The sequence below is a fragment of the Gordionus sp. m RMFG-2023 genome, chromosome 1, assembly GCF_954871325.1.
Source record: "Gordionus sp. m RMFG-2023 chromosome 1, tfGorSpeb1-WG-v2, whole genome shotgun sequence".
NCBI classification, from domain to species: domain Eukaryota; kingdom Metazoa; phylum Nematomorpha; class Gordioida; order Chordodea; family Parachordodidae; genus Gordionus; species Gordionus sp. m RMFG-2023.
In genome coordinates this window covers 5,061,970-5,080,519 of record NC_088775.1, presented here as the reverse complement: position 1 = coordinate 5,080,519, position 18,550 = coordinate 5,061,970, and the positions used below count along the sequence as shown (strand labels likewise).

The 18,550-nt window shown below is 28.5% G+C and overlaps 3 protein-coding genes across 4 annotated transcripts in view; 2 read left to right on the top strand and 1 right to left on the bottom strand.

Moving 5' to 3' along the window:
• Positions 1–649, top strand: LOC135922082 (ribonuclease P protein subunit p21-like). The gene is made up of 4 exons (XM_065456499.1): positions 1–79; positions 117–217; positions 259–347; positions 390–649. Exons 1-4 carry the CDS (start codon positions 32–34, stop codon positions 512–514), a joined length of 363 nt encoding a protein of 120 aa, XP_065312571.1. The 5' UTR covers positions 1–31; the 3' UTR covers positions 515–649.
• A 3,553-nt stretch (positions 650–4,202) lies between these two features.
• Positions 4,203–8,832, top strand: LOC135930850 (protoheme IX farnesyltransferase, mitochondrial-like). The gene is made up of 5 exons (XM_065467648.1): positions 4,203–4,380; positions 6,636–6,831; positions 7,015–7,304; positions 7,662–8,148; positions 8,566–8,832. The coding sequence occupies exons 1-5, from the start codon at positions 4,203–4,205 to the stop codon at positions 8,663–8,665; spliced, it is 1,251 nt and encodes a 416-aa protein (XP_065323720.1). The 3' UTR covers positions 8,666–8,832.
• LOC135930062 (probable crossover junction endonuclease mus81) overlaps positions 8,814–18,550 on the bottom strand; it is a 24,210-nt gene continuing 14,473 nt past the window's right edge. Inside the window, exons 6-9 of one of the 2 annotated variants that reach the window (XM_065467563.1) lie at positions 18,095–18,235; positions 17,735–17,899; positions 15,167–15,283; positions 8,814–9,033 (exon numbers count right to left, since the gene is read on the bottom strand). In XM_065467563.1, the coding sequence (XP_065323635.1) occupies positions 8,926–9,033; positions 15,167–15,283; positions 17,735–17,899; positions 18,095–18,235 (531 nt within the window). In that variant the 3' untranslated portion in view covers positions 8,814–8,925. Of the gene's footprint in view, positions 9,034–14,019; positions 14,382–15,166; positions 15,284–17,734; positions 17,900–18,094; positions 18,236–18,550 lie in introns of those variants that run through there. The other variant, XM_065467084.1, reaches the window with a different exon arrangement.

Below are 18,550 nucleotides of genomic sequence, written 5' to 3'. Positions count from 1 at the left end.
TCGATATTTGACACACGTCACTTATTGAACAATGAAAATTAACGATGACGCTTTTGAAAGAATCAATTTTTTGTACCAGGTATACTAATAAATTTAACAAAATAACTTGGGATTAGGCAGCTCATCAACTTTTGGAACAAGATAAAAGTAATATCAATCAGGCAAGATATTATGGGCACATGATAAAAGAGATTGCCAAAAAATCTGTGATAAGATTGTAGCATAGAATAAGATGCCAAATTTATAATTTTAAATTAGATCTATTAATATCAAAAGAAAACTGTGTAAATATTGTCACCTTATTCTTATACCTGGAATATCTTGCAGAATCAGACAAAAAAGGAAAAGTATGCATTAACATTGTACTAATTATATCTTAAAATATGTAGATAAAGCAAATTGTCAACCATATTCCAGGTGCTCTATTGTGTGTTTAGGTTGTGGTTATCAAAAGTTATATATAAGTGACCCTAATTATTCATTATGGCCTTTAACTGCTCAATCAACTGAATAGTTTGCTATCACATCAAACCAGGCATGATGTCATGACCAATTGTTGAGCATATTTTATATTAATATTTCTATAAAATGATGTAATATTGTGCAAAATATTTAACATTAAAAATTATCACGAATAAATTAAATATAAAATGACCCTTTTCCTAAAAACTAATAAAAAATTACTTATTTTTTGTCTGTCTGATATTAAATGATTGCATCTGATTGTTCTGTTTTTTTAACAGATTGATTATTTTTTGTTATTCTATAATTGTATAGCTATATATAATAGAGAAACATCAGGGCTAAATTTCATTAAGCCTACTTCAAAATTTTAGATAGTTCAAAGAAATTTTTTTAAAAATAGGCCTAGACTAAACCCAATTCAAATCTTGGGGGAGGGGGTAAGATCACCTATTGCAGGTCTCTAATACATTATATAATTTTGTTTATTTTATATAATATATAAATAAAAGGAAAAGCATGTATACTTTAGTATTGGTTACTGCACAATGCTCTTGCCAGCTGACACCTTTATTTTTAACTAATGTCCAAATAAATAATGATAAGTTTCATTGATATTGGAAGGCATTTGCCTTAAATAAGCCACTTCTACCATAGGAGGAAAGCTATGACGCAAAGTCCTTGAAATTTGTTTTATAATTAATATTAGATATCTTCAAATATTTATTTTTTTTTTAATAAATTGGGTTCCGGCTGGGCCAGATCTGAAGATTTTGTTCATAGATGGCACAAAGGTTTGGATACCTATTAGCGAAATCTCGAGGTTTTATCGATATTTTTCTGGCTAAAATATTGAGTTAGCTGTTTTTAAAAATCTTCTCAAATACAGCTATAACAATATTAGACTTATTACCAAACAGCCCGCAGTTTAGCTTTGACTATACTGACTAATAAGTAAATGAATTTTTTTTCAAAAAAACACGATAATAAAACAACAAGAAAATAAGTATTTAAAACAAACTTATAAGCAGAAATTAAGTGTCAAAATTAAATTGAACCAGTAGCACCTTAGAAAAATTTTTAAAAAATACATCTAATTATATCTACTCCTGAATTCCATTTTTTGAACTTTATACAAAAACCCATTTTTCCAGTTATAATATTCTTAGTCATAAATATTACTATGCGATTTAGTGCCCAAGACCACTGGAGCACAATCATATAGTAAGAAATCCTGGACGAACAAATAATATCCCAAATTTTTTTAAAAATATATATCTCCCAAGGTATAATATTTTGCCTATCTTAGAATTTAGAAGTTTCTGAACCCTCATTACCTAGCTGTGGGGGATTCATTTCGGCAAAATATATGCTATTTTATTTTATTTTTGTAGCTATTTATTAAAACGCAATATTTGTACTACAATAATCCTTTTTATTTCTAATCAATTCAAACCTAAAAAAAATATAAAAACAAATAATAAATCCTTTATATGAAAATATACACAAAAGTAATATTCAAATTGATTGACGTTCCTGCAATATATTTCCTAATTTATATTATTTAATTTATATGCTCGCCAGCTGCGAAGCTATGCCCAATCAATTTTTTTTAACAATAAATTAATATGATTTTTAATTATTTCCATTTTTAAACTAAAGGTAAGCATGATTTTAGAACATTTAGCGAGAAAAAAAATTTGAATTTTATAAATTTTGTATCATTGAAAATTCTCTTGAATTCCAAATCCACTAGATCTAAATTTCCAATTAACGTATTAATCTTATAGTGAAAAGATATTTTAATTATCTTTAGCTTAATACCCATATTGATATATTGTGTTGATAAAAATACTCCTGCCCACAAAGGCCTAAATCCGCCCACAACAATTATGATGACATTCAGAATATTTAAATTACTCCTTATTTGATACCTATATATATATATATTGTGTTTATAGAAATATATTCCTAACGGCCCAGGATGTAGACCCGACCACTTAGATTAATAATTATGATTGCAATCAAGACATTCCGGACTTAACCACGATTTTTAAAAATGATTGTTCTAGGCCGTTAACCTAAATAAAAAGACAGGTCTTTTTTCTTGTAATTTTAAAAATAATTTCCTTTTTATATCCATATTAATTCTTGTTTATTGATTGGAATCATAAGAAAAATGTCTTCTTTGGCAAACTTATGGTTTTTTTTGTAAGTAAAAATTAACTCAAAATTTACAAAAATAAAAATTAACTCAAAATTTATAAATATGGGAATTAAAGTAAACTTAAATTTTAATAAAAAACCAATCCAGACCGCAAAAATTTAATGATCGGTCCGATCCTGGTCTAAGACCTATAGGACCGGAGCTTTGACCTTTACTAGATATAAATATCTTTTTGAACTATAGGTAATTAATAGTTCAATTTAAACAAGATTTTTAAATGTATAAACAGAAATTAAATTTTTTTCAATTAGGTAAGTTGTGATTTAGAGTAATCAATCTATTTCGAAAAAAATAATATTTTAAGGTATTTTATAATCCAGTTTTTCGGTGTCCTTTTTTCAGAGAACCATTTTTTTTATTGAATGACTGATATTTGAAAAATTTTAATTATTAGGAACAGATTATAATATTTACATGTAAGAGAATATTAACAGATGTCGCTTTATTTCAAAATTAAACTCATCCACAACTAGTAAGATTAAATAGTTTTTTTTTATTTTAGAAATTCTTTCCTATATATTTATTTTTCAAAAATAAAATTGGCCGAAGAATTTAGATTTGCCATTCAGCGAGAAGCAAATAATTGCTAATGATTCAAATTATGAAACGACTCTATAAAATCCTTAACTGCGTAGATACTTTATCCAGTATTTAATAATTACAATAATAAAAATTTGATCTTATATATAATATATTTTGATAACATATTTAAAAATATATAGTCTAACTATCAAGTAATATACCACATTTGGCCACCTTTTTAATGGAATAAGATACTTAGCTGGATTAACATTTATACATTTGAATTGGAGTTATGGTTTATACAAATCTACTTATGTATGTATTCCATTTTTTTTCTCATGAAAATATTTTATTCATGAATTGAAACTAAATTTTTTTTGAAAGTTCTATATAAATTAAAATCTAAATAATTTATAGATGAAACTTAAATGTCATATCACAAGATAATTGGTGTTGATACACAAATTTCGATGAATCGACCATTATACATATAGTATAAACAAAATTTTCAATACATCAAGCATGTATTTAAAAAAAGCACGATGAAGCGCTTGATATGAAATGAGGGAAATATTATAAATTCATTATGTTATTGTTTAAATTTGCATGTAAACAAGCTTTACAAAGCAATATTAAATGTTACACATATTGTAAAGTAATTATTTGCATATTTATATAAGAACTAAATATAAAATAATTAAAGCTTAAAAGTAAGATGCTGTCCACAAAGGTATCTCAAAAGACTTCTTTGCCAAATATTCCTATCATAATGGATAACATCTGGTCAAATAGTAATCATAAATTTAAGGAAGAAATTAAAGATACTAAAGCTGTGCCAATAGATATGTTCCCCTTAAATGTAGAAAATCCCTGTATTGCATTTTCTGATAAGAATTTTAAGTCATTATTAATCAATGATATATTTATTGGGAAAGATTACTATATTGAAAATAAAGATAGAATATTAAATACAAACAACTACAATCTTATAATGGATCCTAAACTAAATAACATATATGAATCCTTAAAATTATCCAACATAGTTATACAACAATCAGATATTGATAATAATGTGCTTAAAATTTCTGATAATTATAAAAAGCAGAATTCTTATACAATCAAACAAATACCTCAAATTTATCTTAAATTATCTAAATCTAGATTAACAAGTAAATATATATTTAAATATTATGAAATGAATTACAGTTTAAAAAAGTTTGCACTAAATTAAGATACATTCAAATTAATTCTCATGAAAGGTAGAGGTGGCCTGGCCTATAAAAATTTTAATATAGGTATTTGGCCTGGCATAACCTGTAATTATTTTTTACTTAGCTGAGCTATTTTGTAAAGATTATATGGCCTCTGCTGTAATAATTTTTTATGAAAGAAAACCATTTGTCCAATCATTATCTTATAAACTGTGGCCTAACCTGTAAAAAATATTTTGAACATTTTTCCAGCCTAACCCCAAAAAATTTTTCCCCAGCTTGGCCTGCAAATATTTTTTTAATGAAGGAAAATTACATAAATTTGCCTAATTATCAGCTTTTAGATCATTCAAAACTTTAGCCCAAAAAAATATTTTGAACAATTTATTTGTCTTGGCCATAAAACTCTTCCTCCCAGCAACCTGGTGGACTGGGCTGCACTGATCTTTAGATAAAGGGTTGATGTCCCTAAAATAAAACATTAGCCCCCTCTAATTTTTTAGCATCCCTAAAGTCTCATTTATAGTAAGTGTGATTTTCTCAAGTGATGTTAAATTAATCATTGTTTGATTTACAAAAGTCAATAATGGGTATATTTAATAAATATGGAGTGGAATGATCACAACTACTGTTTACATATATTCTAATGTTATAGTTTTGGCAAATCAGCTGTGATTTTGTTATTGATTATTTTAGCATAGCTCAAGTGAATCATGCTTACTATAAATGCAGTGTAAACTTATTTTAAAAACATTAATTAGCTTATTCAATAAATAAAAATGTCAATTTAATTTATTTTGATGTATCATTTCATTTTTTATTAACCCCCCCCCCCCTAAGAATCAAAACTTAGCTTTTAAACATCCTTAAGTAAGTAGAAATCTTCAATATCTCAGAATTAAGCCAAAGGCATAACACTAATGACCTACTGTGGGTTTATTGAATTTATACTTTGTAGTGCTCTACTATGAGCACATTTGGCTATCCTGTGAGCTTTGTATACAAAATAATAAGGCCTGGGTGGATAACTTAAATAATATTTTGATTTTTTTGCTCTACTTTTTGGGAATTATCTAAAATGTAATTTCTGGCAAGATGTATTTAGAAATAAACAGGGATGATATCCCATTGTTACCAAAATCATTAGCAAAAATGGGAATCTATATCTTATTCATCAAAAACGGAAAAAAGAAAATCAAATTTTCCCTTCCAATATGATCTTGCATCACATAAATTCTTGATTTTAAACATGATCCCAATATAAAATTATATTTACTTTGGCAATGAAATATTGATTTTTTTTAAAAATAAAATTGTTTTATATGGGATAGGTTCTGAATCGCTAAAAATTCGGAATCTCGTTTGTATCTCCTATAAAATTTTTACAGTAAATTTGAAATTAATAATTAATAGGTGGTAGGGAAGACACTTTTATTAAATTGTGTTTTTCTTAAAAAATCGCTGGGGTTGAATGGTACGGCCTTGTCCATATCCTTGGACTAGGTTGGGCCCCGAGAGAGTACCTTTGTTTTGATCAGTGGGGGTCCACGACCAACTTGTAGACCAAGGATTGGGGTTCCCATTTAGTTTGCTCCCATCCCCACGCTACTGTTTTAGCGTAGATTCGGGCCTTTGATGCAATATCTCTTAGGAATTTATATGACATGTTCTCCTTTATCTCTTCGACAACTATCTTTAGTGACGGAAACTCGTAAACATCTCTCCCTTTTAGCAAATATGCTGGTGGCTTCTGAGTTAATGAAATATTTAGCGATCTTAATGAGTCGGGGTTTGTTAATCTCCGTCATAATGTTCAGCGATTTTATCGTGTGAGAAAAGAAATCCCATCGAGTCCAAGGTTAGATCAATTACTTGTTGCCGGAGCTCTACGGGTTTCTTTGTCATAATAATCGGGAGTTCCAGTATTGGATCCTGTCGGACCTTCACTTTAGGTTCTTTGGAAATAGCTCGTTTTTCCATATTCTCGTTCAACATGGCTAGAGTGGCTTGCATTTTAGCGATTTTTAAAAAAAAAACTCAATAGTTAGGGTTAGGGTATTAATATTAATTTCAAATTTACCTTAAAAATTTTCTAGGAAATATAAACGAGATTTCCAATTTTTAGCTATTTGGAACGGTGACCAATATTATATACAATGCGTATTTTATAATTGACATATTTTACAGCAAATATTATGATTTAAAACCATTAGGTATGGTAGTCATGACGGAAATGTGCGGGTATTTGATGGCCCCAGGGGCTTTCGATTCTAAAATATTTGTGGCCGCGATGCTGGGAACATTTTTAACGTCAGCGTCGGCCAATACTATTAACCAATTCCTCGAAATTCCTTACGATTCGCAGATGAACAGAACAAAAAATAGGGTCCTGGTCAGTGGAATTATAAGGTTTTTATTATTCTTTTTTCCTTAAATTATAAATTTTCAGTCTAAATTTTGAATGATTGAGTAAGATGGCAATGACTCTTAATCGGATGACTTACAACCTATATCCTTGGCTGGTTTTAACTTACACAAACATTACAAAATAGAAACTAAATAAAATATATTTGACCTTAACATTTCGCGAAGCCCTCCACATGCAATATGCTTCGCCCTTGTTGCCGCTCTTCTAGGTCTGGCCACGTTCTTCTTATGGGTGAACCCTATCTCTGGTCTTCTCGCTGCTTTTAATTTGGCCCTTTACACCGCTTTCTACACTCGTTCCAAGAGAACAACTATCCTTAACACATGGATCGGAGCTGTAGTAGGAGCGGTTCCGCCCCTCATAGGATATTTTGCTAGGTATCGAATACCGGAACTCTCCGCGTTAACGAACATGACGTCGGAACAAATTGGCGCGTGTGTTCAGGACGTTTCCAGTTCGTATATTTATTTACGTTATTGTAGTCCATAAATTATTGAGATAAAACTGTGGCCAAAATTAAGGCTATTCCGATAATCATACAAAATAATCGGATCCGCTATTGATTTTTATTTGCGATTTCAACAAAAAAAAACTCGAAATTTTTCTTAAAATTACAAGAAAGGAGACAAATTTAATATCGAATCGTTTTTTTTTAAATATTGGTCTTGATATCTTTCTTCTCAACAAAACAAAATATTCTCCATTTTTGCCATGATTGTAATAGGCTGCTTCACAATATTACTCAATGTTTAAAAGACCAATTATTCCATTTTTTTAAATATTATTTTTTTTACGATGATTAAATAAACAGTAGCCCTATTGTTAGCCTCATTGCTCTACACCTGGCAATTCCCTCACTTTAACGCCCTGAGTTGGAACCTCAAACACGAATATTGTCGTGCCGGCTATCGCATGATGTCTGCCGCTAACCCTGCCTTGTGCCTCAAAACTGCTTTTTTGCATTCTCTCTACGCGTTCGTCATCGTCACTGCCTTGCTAACCCTCATTTCGTTCCGGTTTACTCCGGATTCGACGATTGATAGGAATCTGAGAAGCGTTAAAGATTTTTTCGCCTATACATTTAACTCGATCAGTAAAAGCGGTGCTAACGTTATATCCGCCCGAGTCTACGCCGACGACAATAATTTAAAACTTGTGAAGGACGAGCGGAAAAATCGCGCGTTTTTTAACCCTTGGACATATTTTGTGATCGCCGGATCTTTTTTAATACCTCTAAGTCTTTACAACATACATTTATCGCGAAAATTTTATTTTGCTGCCGACAGCAAAACCTCCAGGTAAATAAAAAAAAATTTAGGATGAAAGAATGAATTATCTCACCTTTACCAATGACAAATAATAATACCCAGATTGACGATGCATTCATGATAATGCATTTGAAAGCGTCATTGGATGCGAATCAGCTGGACCCGCCATTTTGGTAACCCGTAGAGTAATTATTCTCATGTTAAAAACTACCAGTGAATTGATAACTCTCTTCCTTATTATCCTCGATGATCGGGCAATTCTTTAATAAAATTTGCGTCAGACGTAGGAATAAGTTGGCCTCTCGTTAAAAATTTTTTAAATAATGATATGAGTAACCAAAATGGCGTCCCTAGCTGTTTTTCATTGACGTGCACCTTTAATGAATGCATCGTTCAGTTGAGGTATATTACATAGTATTAATGTAAAATATATATATTTTTTTTTAGGAAACTATTCAGATACTCACTAATTTATTTACCATTTACTTTGGGCGTATTACTCGTCTACAAAACCTCTATATCGTCACAGAAAAATAGAAAAATATAGACTTTAAGACTGATTAATTCGAATAGCCCACGGTGCCATAATTTTTTTTTTTTCGTGCGTCATATATGGAATGAATAACAATTTATTTTATTTCCATAAAATTACAAATACATTTTTTTTAAAAAAAGGAAAAATAGGTTGCCTTTATATTTATAACATTTAAATAATTTTCATCAAATTTCCATTCTAATATTATATTATTTGAAATGCGCACAAAATAAAAAATATATATATTTTATTATAAAATAAAAATTACGTCTTTATAGATATTCATTTAATTGATTCGCAAATGATAATGCCTTTGGAATGACACTTTGTCGTTCACTTAGCCTTTTTCTTTGAGTTTTACTCACCGTTATTTTTAGAGGCTTTTAAGAGATATATAAAAAAAATAGATAGCATAGCAATCAATGATTTAAGAAGTTAAAAAAAATTTATAAATTAATGACCTTTTTTAAAAAAAAATAATGAAACCCACCAAAGGTGTGCAACAAGTCGATCTAAAGTCCTCCAATAAAATTTGCGAGAAAATCCCGTCCCCTTCTTTGCGACAGATACTATTAAATTAAGTCACGATATCTTTATTTTCAGTATAATATATATATTTAAAAAACTTTACGAAATAAAGTGATTTTATTTTTTCGTAGAATTATTTTTCGAAATTTTCAGTTGAAATATATATTTTCAGACTTGGGCGGAAATCTCAGAGGATATTTAGGAAGATGTTATGATTGTTCAATTGAATAAGAAAAAATATTTAAAATTTTTTGCAGTAATAAAAAATATTTAAAATTTTTTGCAGTAATAAAAAATATTTAAAATTTTTTGCAGTAATAAAAAATATTTAAAATTTTTTGCAGTAATAAAAAATAAATAAATTTATAAAAAAAAGTTGTTATTATATATATATGTGGAGACGATATTTCTTTATGATCTCCTAACCCTGAACCCTTTTTTAAAATTTTATCTCTGAACCCGGACCCTAAGTTTTTTGTGGAAGGGTTCACATCCCAGATATATAGACATTTTTCATTTGTTTCTTATAGAAGTTTTGTATTGGTATCGAAGACATATAATAATACCTAGACTGACGATGCATTCATATTAATAATCAGCTGGACCCGTCATTTTGGTACTCCATATAGTAATTATTCTCATGTTAAAAACTACTATTAAATTGATAACTTTCTGTCTGAAATCCCCTGTTATCGTGAATACCTTTATAAGCTAATACCCCCCTGCCCCTTCCAATGTAATCGTCACTATATAAGAATAACAAAATTAGTAAAAGTTAATAACTTGGAAATAGCGATCAGAGTTAAAATTTGAAAAAAAATTAAATATGACCAAAGGCCAGAGTTGTTAAACGCTATTTTTAAAAGTAGCGCGCTACCGCTATAGCTATTTGTCAAAAAAAGTAGCGCGCTACCGCTATAGCTATTTGTCAAAAAAAGTAGCGCCCTATGCTATTTGTCAAAAAAAGTAGCGCCTACTTTTTTTTCAAAAGTAGCTTTAGCTACTTTAAGCTACTTTTTATAAAAAAATTTTTTGCTTATAATGTAAATGTATAATAAATAATATATAAAAATCAACATTTATAAATATAAAAATATAGTTAGTTTAGATTATAAAAAAATAAGCAATATAAATAAATATTTGATATGGAAATGAATCATTATTAATTAGAATTACTTCTGTATACTCTTTTATAAAAGTATGTTCTTCATCGTTAATATATTCAATTTCAACAAGATCACAGATAATTAATCTCTAATCTTCTTTCCTCCAGAAAAAAAGCGATTAGTTTTATTGCTTGGTATACAGAATTCCATCTTGTACGATTAGGGGTTAATAAATACCTCCCTAATTTTTTTTAAACATGTCAGAACTTTTAGGAGATTTGTTCTGTTTATTCCATAAAGTTTGACATTTATAAAATGTCGATCTTGACACCCTTTTAAAATCTTCATCATTTAAAGCTCCTTCAGCATCTACTGTTACTATCAAATTTAAATTATGACAGGAGCATCTCTGATGGCTGGGTAACATTGTGGAGTTAGTTGAAGATCCTATAGAATATTGATTAGATTAACATGTATTATAAAATAATTTAAACCTTCTTCTAAGATCTCATTAATATCATTGGCATCAACACCTATTTCCTCCTCTTCCAATACATGTTGACTATCATTCTGTATCTCATCTTCAGCATTATCCTCACCAAATATTCTATATTCATATTAAATATGACAAATTAAATTATTCATCCAGTTTTAATAGAAATGTCTAGTAATATTTATCAAAAATGGTGTGGAAAAATCATTTCTTAGTATTCTAAATTTTGAACCTCAGGAATTATAACTAAGCAAAAATATTTTATCAAATGAATACATTGAATGAATTCCCTGTACTGTATATAAATTGATGGCAATTAATCAATAAGAAATAAATATAGTAAAAATCTAATCATCCATGAAATATTCAATAACCATATCTTATTAAATGTTAGATTAGCTCAATGACACTGTACAATAAAAATTAATGAAATAATCCACCTCTGTTTTATATTTTATTAGTTAATTTGACTAATTTTATTTATAATTTAATATAAATTATGATAATCATAATATTACTAAAATATGTGTATTTAGTTAATAAAAATTCTATAAATAATGTGAAATATTAAAATACTAAATATTTTATAGATTAAATAATAACTATTCCATTCTGATTAATTTACTGCCCAAAAAATCATAACTTAAAATAAATATTATAAATAAATTTGTGATATAACCTAAATGCCTTCAGGTAGTTAGACCCATTATCAGTAACCATCTTGCAAACTTTATTATGAATCCTAAAAGACTTGTGGATGTCAATAATTTTATTTGCAAGTACGTCATATGTCTGGCATCCTATAATCCTTAGGGCTAAGGCTACAGATCTTCTTTTTAAAGTCCTAGGGTCTAACCAATGGCCTGTGATTCCCAAATAAGCTATAAAAATATTTAATCAGATCAATTTATAAATATAAATAAGTTTTTACCTTCTGTTATGTATCCAACTATCTGCCGTGGTACATACATAAGATATATCTGATAACTCTACTATTAGAGCATCTTTCATCACTTTGAAGTTGTCGGCTATTTTATTCATAAGTGTCTGGCGACATAAAACTGTTGTGCCAGGGGATAAAGTTTTAATCACCATAGTAAATGATGGATTATCAACCAAGGACAATGGCTGAACTGTGTCAATAATAAAATCAACAATTACTTTATCAGCCAATTTTTGTGAAATATTGGCATGTTTATTATCAGTTAATTTGGTTTGGATAGTATTTGTCTTTTTGAATGAAGATTCTCCTATGCCAAAATTTTTTATATGTTTCTCTATTTCCTTATAGCAATTGGCGTGAACAGTCTAATAAAATAAATAATATCATAATGTAAAAATAATAATTTACCTTTAGGTGTTTCTTCAGGTTATAGCTACTCGATTAATTTGATGATATATTTTTTTTACATTTTAACAGGAATTTGAATCCAGATTTTGTTTTAATATTTATTTTAAAAAATTTTTCAAATCTAGGGAATGAGAAATCGTTATTAGAGCTATTAAGTACATTTTCTTCCATTGAATCTTCCATGTCCGAATCACTTTCAAGGATTTGGATATCCATGGGCGATGCCATTTTAGATTATTAACACAGATTGAAAATATAAATTAAAAATTGAAAATATATTTAAATTTCAAAATTAAATAATAAATTATAAAAATTATAATTAATTATGATATTATATTTAAATTTTCATGTTTATACTTACATTCATTATATTTTTTAAAAGTAGCGAAGTAGCGCGCTACTTTGCTACTTTTAAAAAAAGTAGCGCGCTAAAAAATTAAATAATTTTAAAAAAAGTAGCGGCTATTAGCTATAGCTAGCGCACAAAAGATAGCGCGCTAACTCTGCCAAAGGCCTACAATAAGTGAACCAAAAGGCCTCCAATTAAATTTATGGGGAAAAGACCCACTTTATAGACTTCCCTCTCTATAGACTTCCCTCTCATCTTAACTAAATTATGGTTACCCTCATTACATACCCTAAGGTTGCATTAATAATATGCACGATTTAACAGCTGGCCAAGTTATACTATCTTATGAAATCAATATTTATCAAGCCCGTGGTATCTTACAACCAGTGTCGATAAAGAGCCCCATACTTAAAAGTGATCTATTTATTCTAAATAATAGAATTTAACATTTGGCACCTTAATATAGATTATTGCGGATAGTTTAGATTAGATAAAAAAAGTCTTATATTGGCTACTTTAAGATTTCAAAAGTCGATTACACCAAAATACATTTACTATAAATATTGTTATAATATTAATTTTTTAAAAAAAATATATATATGTTTAGAAAGAATGTGTTATTATTTTTTTTCAACTTTAAAAACATTTTTATTTTAAAAATCTGATTTTACCGGAAATATTCCAGCATTTTTAAAAATACCTATCTTATGAATTGAGAGACAATTTTCCCGTTAACCTTTGAGTCATTAATAATTTTTCCAAAAAAAATTATATTAAGTTCAATAGTTCATGGCAAAATTGTCTGAAATTCATAGGGTAAGTATTCAAAACATGATGAAATACATTACCGGTTAAAATCAGATTCTTTTTTAAATTTAAAAAAAAAACGCGTTTAAGAAAATGATTTAAAGTTTAAAAAATAACATAATGAGGCTCACATATCTCATTTAAAAAGGATTTTATAAGTTAGATAATCTATTAAATCATACCGTATCGTCTCGTATGAATATGGTGTCCAGACCGAATTTAAATTCAGCCAAAATCACTTAAAAATGCCATCCCATCCGTTTGAAATAAAATAAAAAAAAATTGGAAATAATAAAATCTTTTTATTATTAGGTTTTAAATAAATAAATCCTTTAAAAATTAATTATAAAGTGTTCACTGAAATTATGGAGAGATATAAAGTTTTATAGGATTATCAAAAAAGAAAGAAAAAACAATAAAATAAGAATTATACGAAAATAATAAAATGAAGATTAAAAATTCGTTTAAGAATGCTCATCTCTAAAAATTAAAAAAATGACATATACAATAATAAATTTGTATAGCAAAAAAATAAAACCAAAATTCTGCGAAAAAATTGACAAAAAAAAGAGTTTTTTAAATAATAAAACATAAATTCTCTATTTTAATTATTTAAGACACGAATATTTTATACATGTAAATATTTAAATAAAAACATTAACATTCATTTAAAAAATATAATTATATATTTTATTACTTACAAAAATGCAATATTTAAATTTTTATATAAAAATTAATCAAAATATTTTGAGCTATTTAAAAGGGGAAGGGAAATTTGTTATACAAAAAAAAATAATATAAAATTTACTTAACAAAAAAAAATACGATTTTTAAATGCAAGGGTTTCATATTATTATATATTATGACCTATTCACATAATTTAGTCCGAAGGATGGAGGTATCTTATATTTTTTGGGCAGAGTATTATGCCTCCTGAAATGGTCGGTATATTTTCCGTTAAAATTGGCGTTGACGTTCAGCGACTTATTGCTGTTATTTTTACTACCGTTGTTCGAGTGAGAAGGGTGTTGTTGATGATGATAAGACGCTTCTAGCAGTTGCTTTTTTAAGGCCAATTTTTTTCGCTCTTCATCCTGTTGGGTCGTTAACAAAAGGATTAAGTTTTAAAAACCCTTAATTTTTTTTAAAACATTCCTAATAATATAATGTTTTCAGAGTATAAAATATTACTGTGAAATCGTCCGGTTTACATTTTTGTTTTTAATGTTTCGGCAAACACCTATACATCCATCCCTATTTAAGACACCGACGTTATTCTCACCCTACCCTTTTTTTTCCTAATGACGCTTCTACCCCATCCCACCCCTTCCATTTTAATGAAGATCACTCGTTAACCACCCCCACCCCCCGTCCTTCTTGGTAGAAGTTCCTGAGTTCCGGTTCAAAACTTTAATACGCAACGCAACGTACTCGTTGAACTCTTGTTGGAATCGGTTCCTATAAATATTAACAAAAGGTTCTAGATTCTGCACTAGACCCGGTTCCCCGGAGGTTTCTAATTTCGTTTCCAAACTTTCATATTAGTAATTTAAAAATTTATATGGGTGCTACCTTCCGGCACAAGAAAAACTTGATTTTTTTGGCATATATTATAAATATAATATTATGAATGTTAGCGGCATCGGGCAATTTTGGCTTGAACTGAATATAATTTATATTAGTTTTTTCATAGATTCTTTTTTTAATATATAAATTATAAATGACTCAAAGGTCACTGACAAAAAAAATTCTCTACAATTCATAAGGTAGGTATTCTATACATGCTGAAATTACATTTCCGGTTAAAATAACATTTTTAAATTTAAAAAAATAACAACAACATTGCCGCTAAACATATATAACAATTTAAAGTAAATACTTGTCTTCTTTGTAATTTGTTGATGATGACGTAACGATCCAACTCGATGATCTTCATTTTCTGCGCGGGTAGGTACTCGAAAAAAATTTCGTGTATTTCGTCGAGAGCGCACGCTAACTAATAATAATAATAAAAAAATTCGTAATTCAGTTTGAAATACGTTTAATAAAAGGAAAAAGAAGTAAATTATTCAAGGATAGGGATTGAAACGCAAAAGAAATTTCCCCCTTTAGTTTCCCCGTTACCAATTTTTATGAGCTTTTTAATTAAATAATCTAAATTAATTATTATTCTACTTTATTTGCAATTTTGGATATTAAAATTTTAATAAAAAAAAATACTCGTCTAAATTAATTAACTAGCCTAGATAGAGATAAAATATAAATTTTAGTGCATCAGTTAATTATTTCCAAGGATAATATACTACAGAGCAAACAAAACATTTTTATTGATAGTGAATCATGTGAAAAGCTAAGTAAACTATAGGGACATTGCATTTGCAACAGCCGTCTTTATGTTCAAATTCCCCATCTTCCGTAACTCAATAATACTTGTGTATCGTAAGAAAGAGTTTCAATCGTTAAAGCTTACATTTATATTGCCTTCAAGATATTTACTCAGTAAACATTTGTTAAACAATGAATATGAAATGGATTTGATCTTTATTTAGTGATGGGTGAACAAATATAAGAGGTGAACGCATTATAAATTTTATCATAGCAACCTCAAACCGCATTATTCTATAAATCAATTGAAACAGGGACGACCAAATATGCATGCGAGACCAATATGTATCTAATGAATAAAGTAATTGAGGAAATAGGAAAAAATATAGAAAGCGTAGGGTGCGCAGTTCATGGACTTAATTTGCTTTTAAATGATAAATTTCTATTTCAAATTTTTAATAGCAAAAAAAAAACCAAAAAAGCATTATTATAAAATCCAAAAACATTGTTATCAACATTTAAGGAGAAAAAAAACTACTCCACTAGAATTAGAAGATAAAAAAATAGGATTACTTCTTTGAAATTTGCGTGGCCCAATCCCTGAGTAGGCAAAGTTTTTATCAGTTATGTAAACCCGAACATGTTCGCGGATTTAAAATTGTTTGATTGGGCATTTTAAAACCACAGGCCAAACAGTGACCGATTTAAGGACAACTCATCGAACCCTGGAATAATATGGACCTGAGGCGTGTCCGGACCCCACTTAGGAAATCGGTTTCGATTAAGTTCTTGTTATCAAAATTTCCACTAAATAGAATTCAAAATTCATGTTCTGGTTCAAATCCCTGGTTTTTATGAATTAAAAGCCTGTAAAAAAATACCTTTATAAATTTTTACTGATAATTCCAAAAAATCTCGAAATAGGAATATTTAAAAAAAAAAAAATTGGTAAGGTCAGGTAACCGGTTTTTATAAGAACAAATCTCCGATTCGTGGGGGGAAAAGCAACTTTAACGAACCAAATAATCGAAATTAATATGATATTTGTTTAAATTAATATGATATTTGTTTAAATTAATATGTTAATTTAAAAAGAAAATTTCCCCTTTTTTTCCAAAAAAATTTCCTCTAACAGTAGTTTTCCCGGAAAATTTACATCTCTATTCAGGGCTCCCTTCAATCTGATTCCCTACTTCAGAGAAGCTGTTGCAGATCTCCCGAACAAATATTAACTGTTATATTTTAATTCCTTTTTTTTAGCCAACGCTATTCTGTAAGATCTTTACCGTTATACCATTCTTTATAAAGAGAAGGGGGGAGGGTTTAACAAGTTATAACCTTCTAGAAAGTTTCCGAGAAAATCAGCTGAGCGAATATTACCCCCTCCATCATCATATTATATTTCTAATATTTTCAACGCGACTAAAAATGATCGCATTATTATTTTATTATTATAGAAAAAGGTAATTATATCTTACATTTTTTTATAAATCTAATCTTATTATTTGTATATACAATATAATAAAAATGTTAAAATTTTTACAAATCATATAATACAATTTATTTGTTTTGAGTTTTTTTTGTATTTTTAAAAAAAAACAAATTGCCATCCATCAATAAACTTGTAATAATAATAGGATTATAAACATCTCTTAAATGGAACTGGAATACAAAACTTTAAAACTGAAAATTCCGTCGAGTTCGATGCCTTGGACTTTTAACCTTCTTACTCTGCATTCACGATGAGCGCGCTAAGTGTGAATGCGGGGTAACATGGACAGATTTTTTTTTAGCCCAGTCAAGAATTATTATTTTATAACTCAGTGCGGGAGCTACGATAGGTGTAGATTATAGGCCTGCCATTGGCGAGTTTTAACCCACTATTTAAAAAATTTAAACAGCTCGCCCGCCCACGGTTTTTAAATTCACCCAACCGCCCATTCATTTATCTAAAAATCTAGTTTAACCCGCAAGCCCAGTGTTTAAAAATGATTTTCATCGGTTGGTTTGGCTTTTTACATATAATATTTTAAATGTATTTTTAACTTATAAACTTATGAAATATAAAATATTACGAAATTTAAAAAAAAAACGATTTTTAATAAAAAATCTTATAATATACTTGTGCTGTGAGGCGTTCCACTAAATCCATATCCATAAAGGATTGAAGATCTTCCGCATTTCCCATATGGTTAGAATCCCCGTTGTGAGTGGCGGTTGAATGCGAATCATTTCGATGTTTGTGTTGCCTGTCTATATTGATTTGATACAAGCAATCTAGCGTATCCTTTAAAAAAATATATATATTATTTTAATTTTTTATTAAATTAATAATTCATTCAAAAAAAAGATTAAATTATTTAAAACATTTGCGGTTAGATTTATAATAATTTAATACGATTAAATTTTAATTTATTCAAACAAATTAAAGCGTAATTTAAAAATAAAAAAAAATTTTTTTATAAATGAACTAAATCTAAACTTTTATGGTTGTTTTTAAATGCTGAATCTTGTTAGTCTTGTAAAGCCGCCTCACCAAATATCCCTTCACGTAAGCGGCAAGTTTTGTCGCTTCTAAGGACACGACGTTTAGGCTCTTATTGCTACTATTGGAATGGTTGCTCTGTTTAAAATAAATTACGAAAAACTTTTAAATATATAGAACTGTCACAACAGAGAGAGGTCTAAGAGTCCTGCTCCAGTACCAGAACTCGTTCTTTAAAAAACTTCTAGGAATCAATTTTATATGTATTGTAAAGTCTCCTCCCCCCACCCCCCCCCCTCCTAAAATAATTGAGTTATAAGCTGGATACCGACTATCGTTGTTAAAAGTTACTTTTGAAAAGTAACTGGTTACGTTGAGTTACTTTATGCAAATATTTCATTTTTTAAAAATAATATGATCCCTTTAAATTGTGCAAAATAATTTTGGCGATTT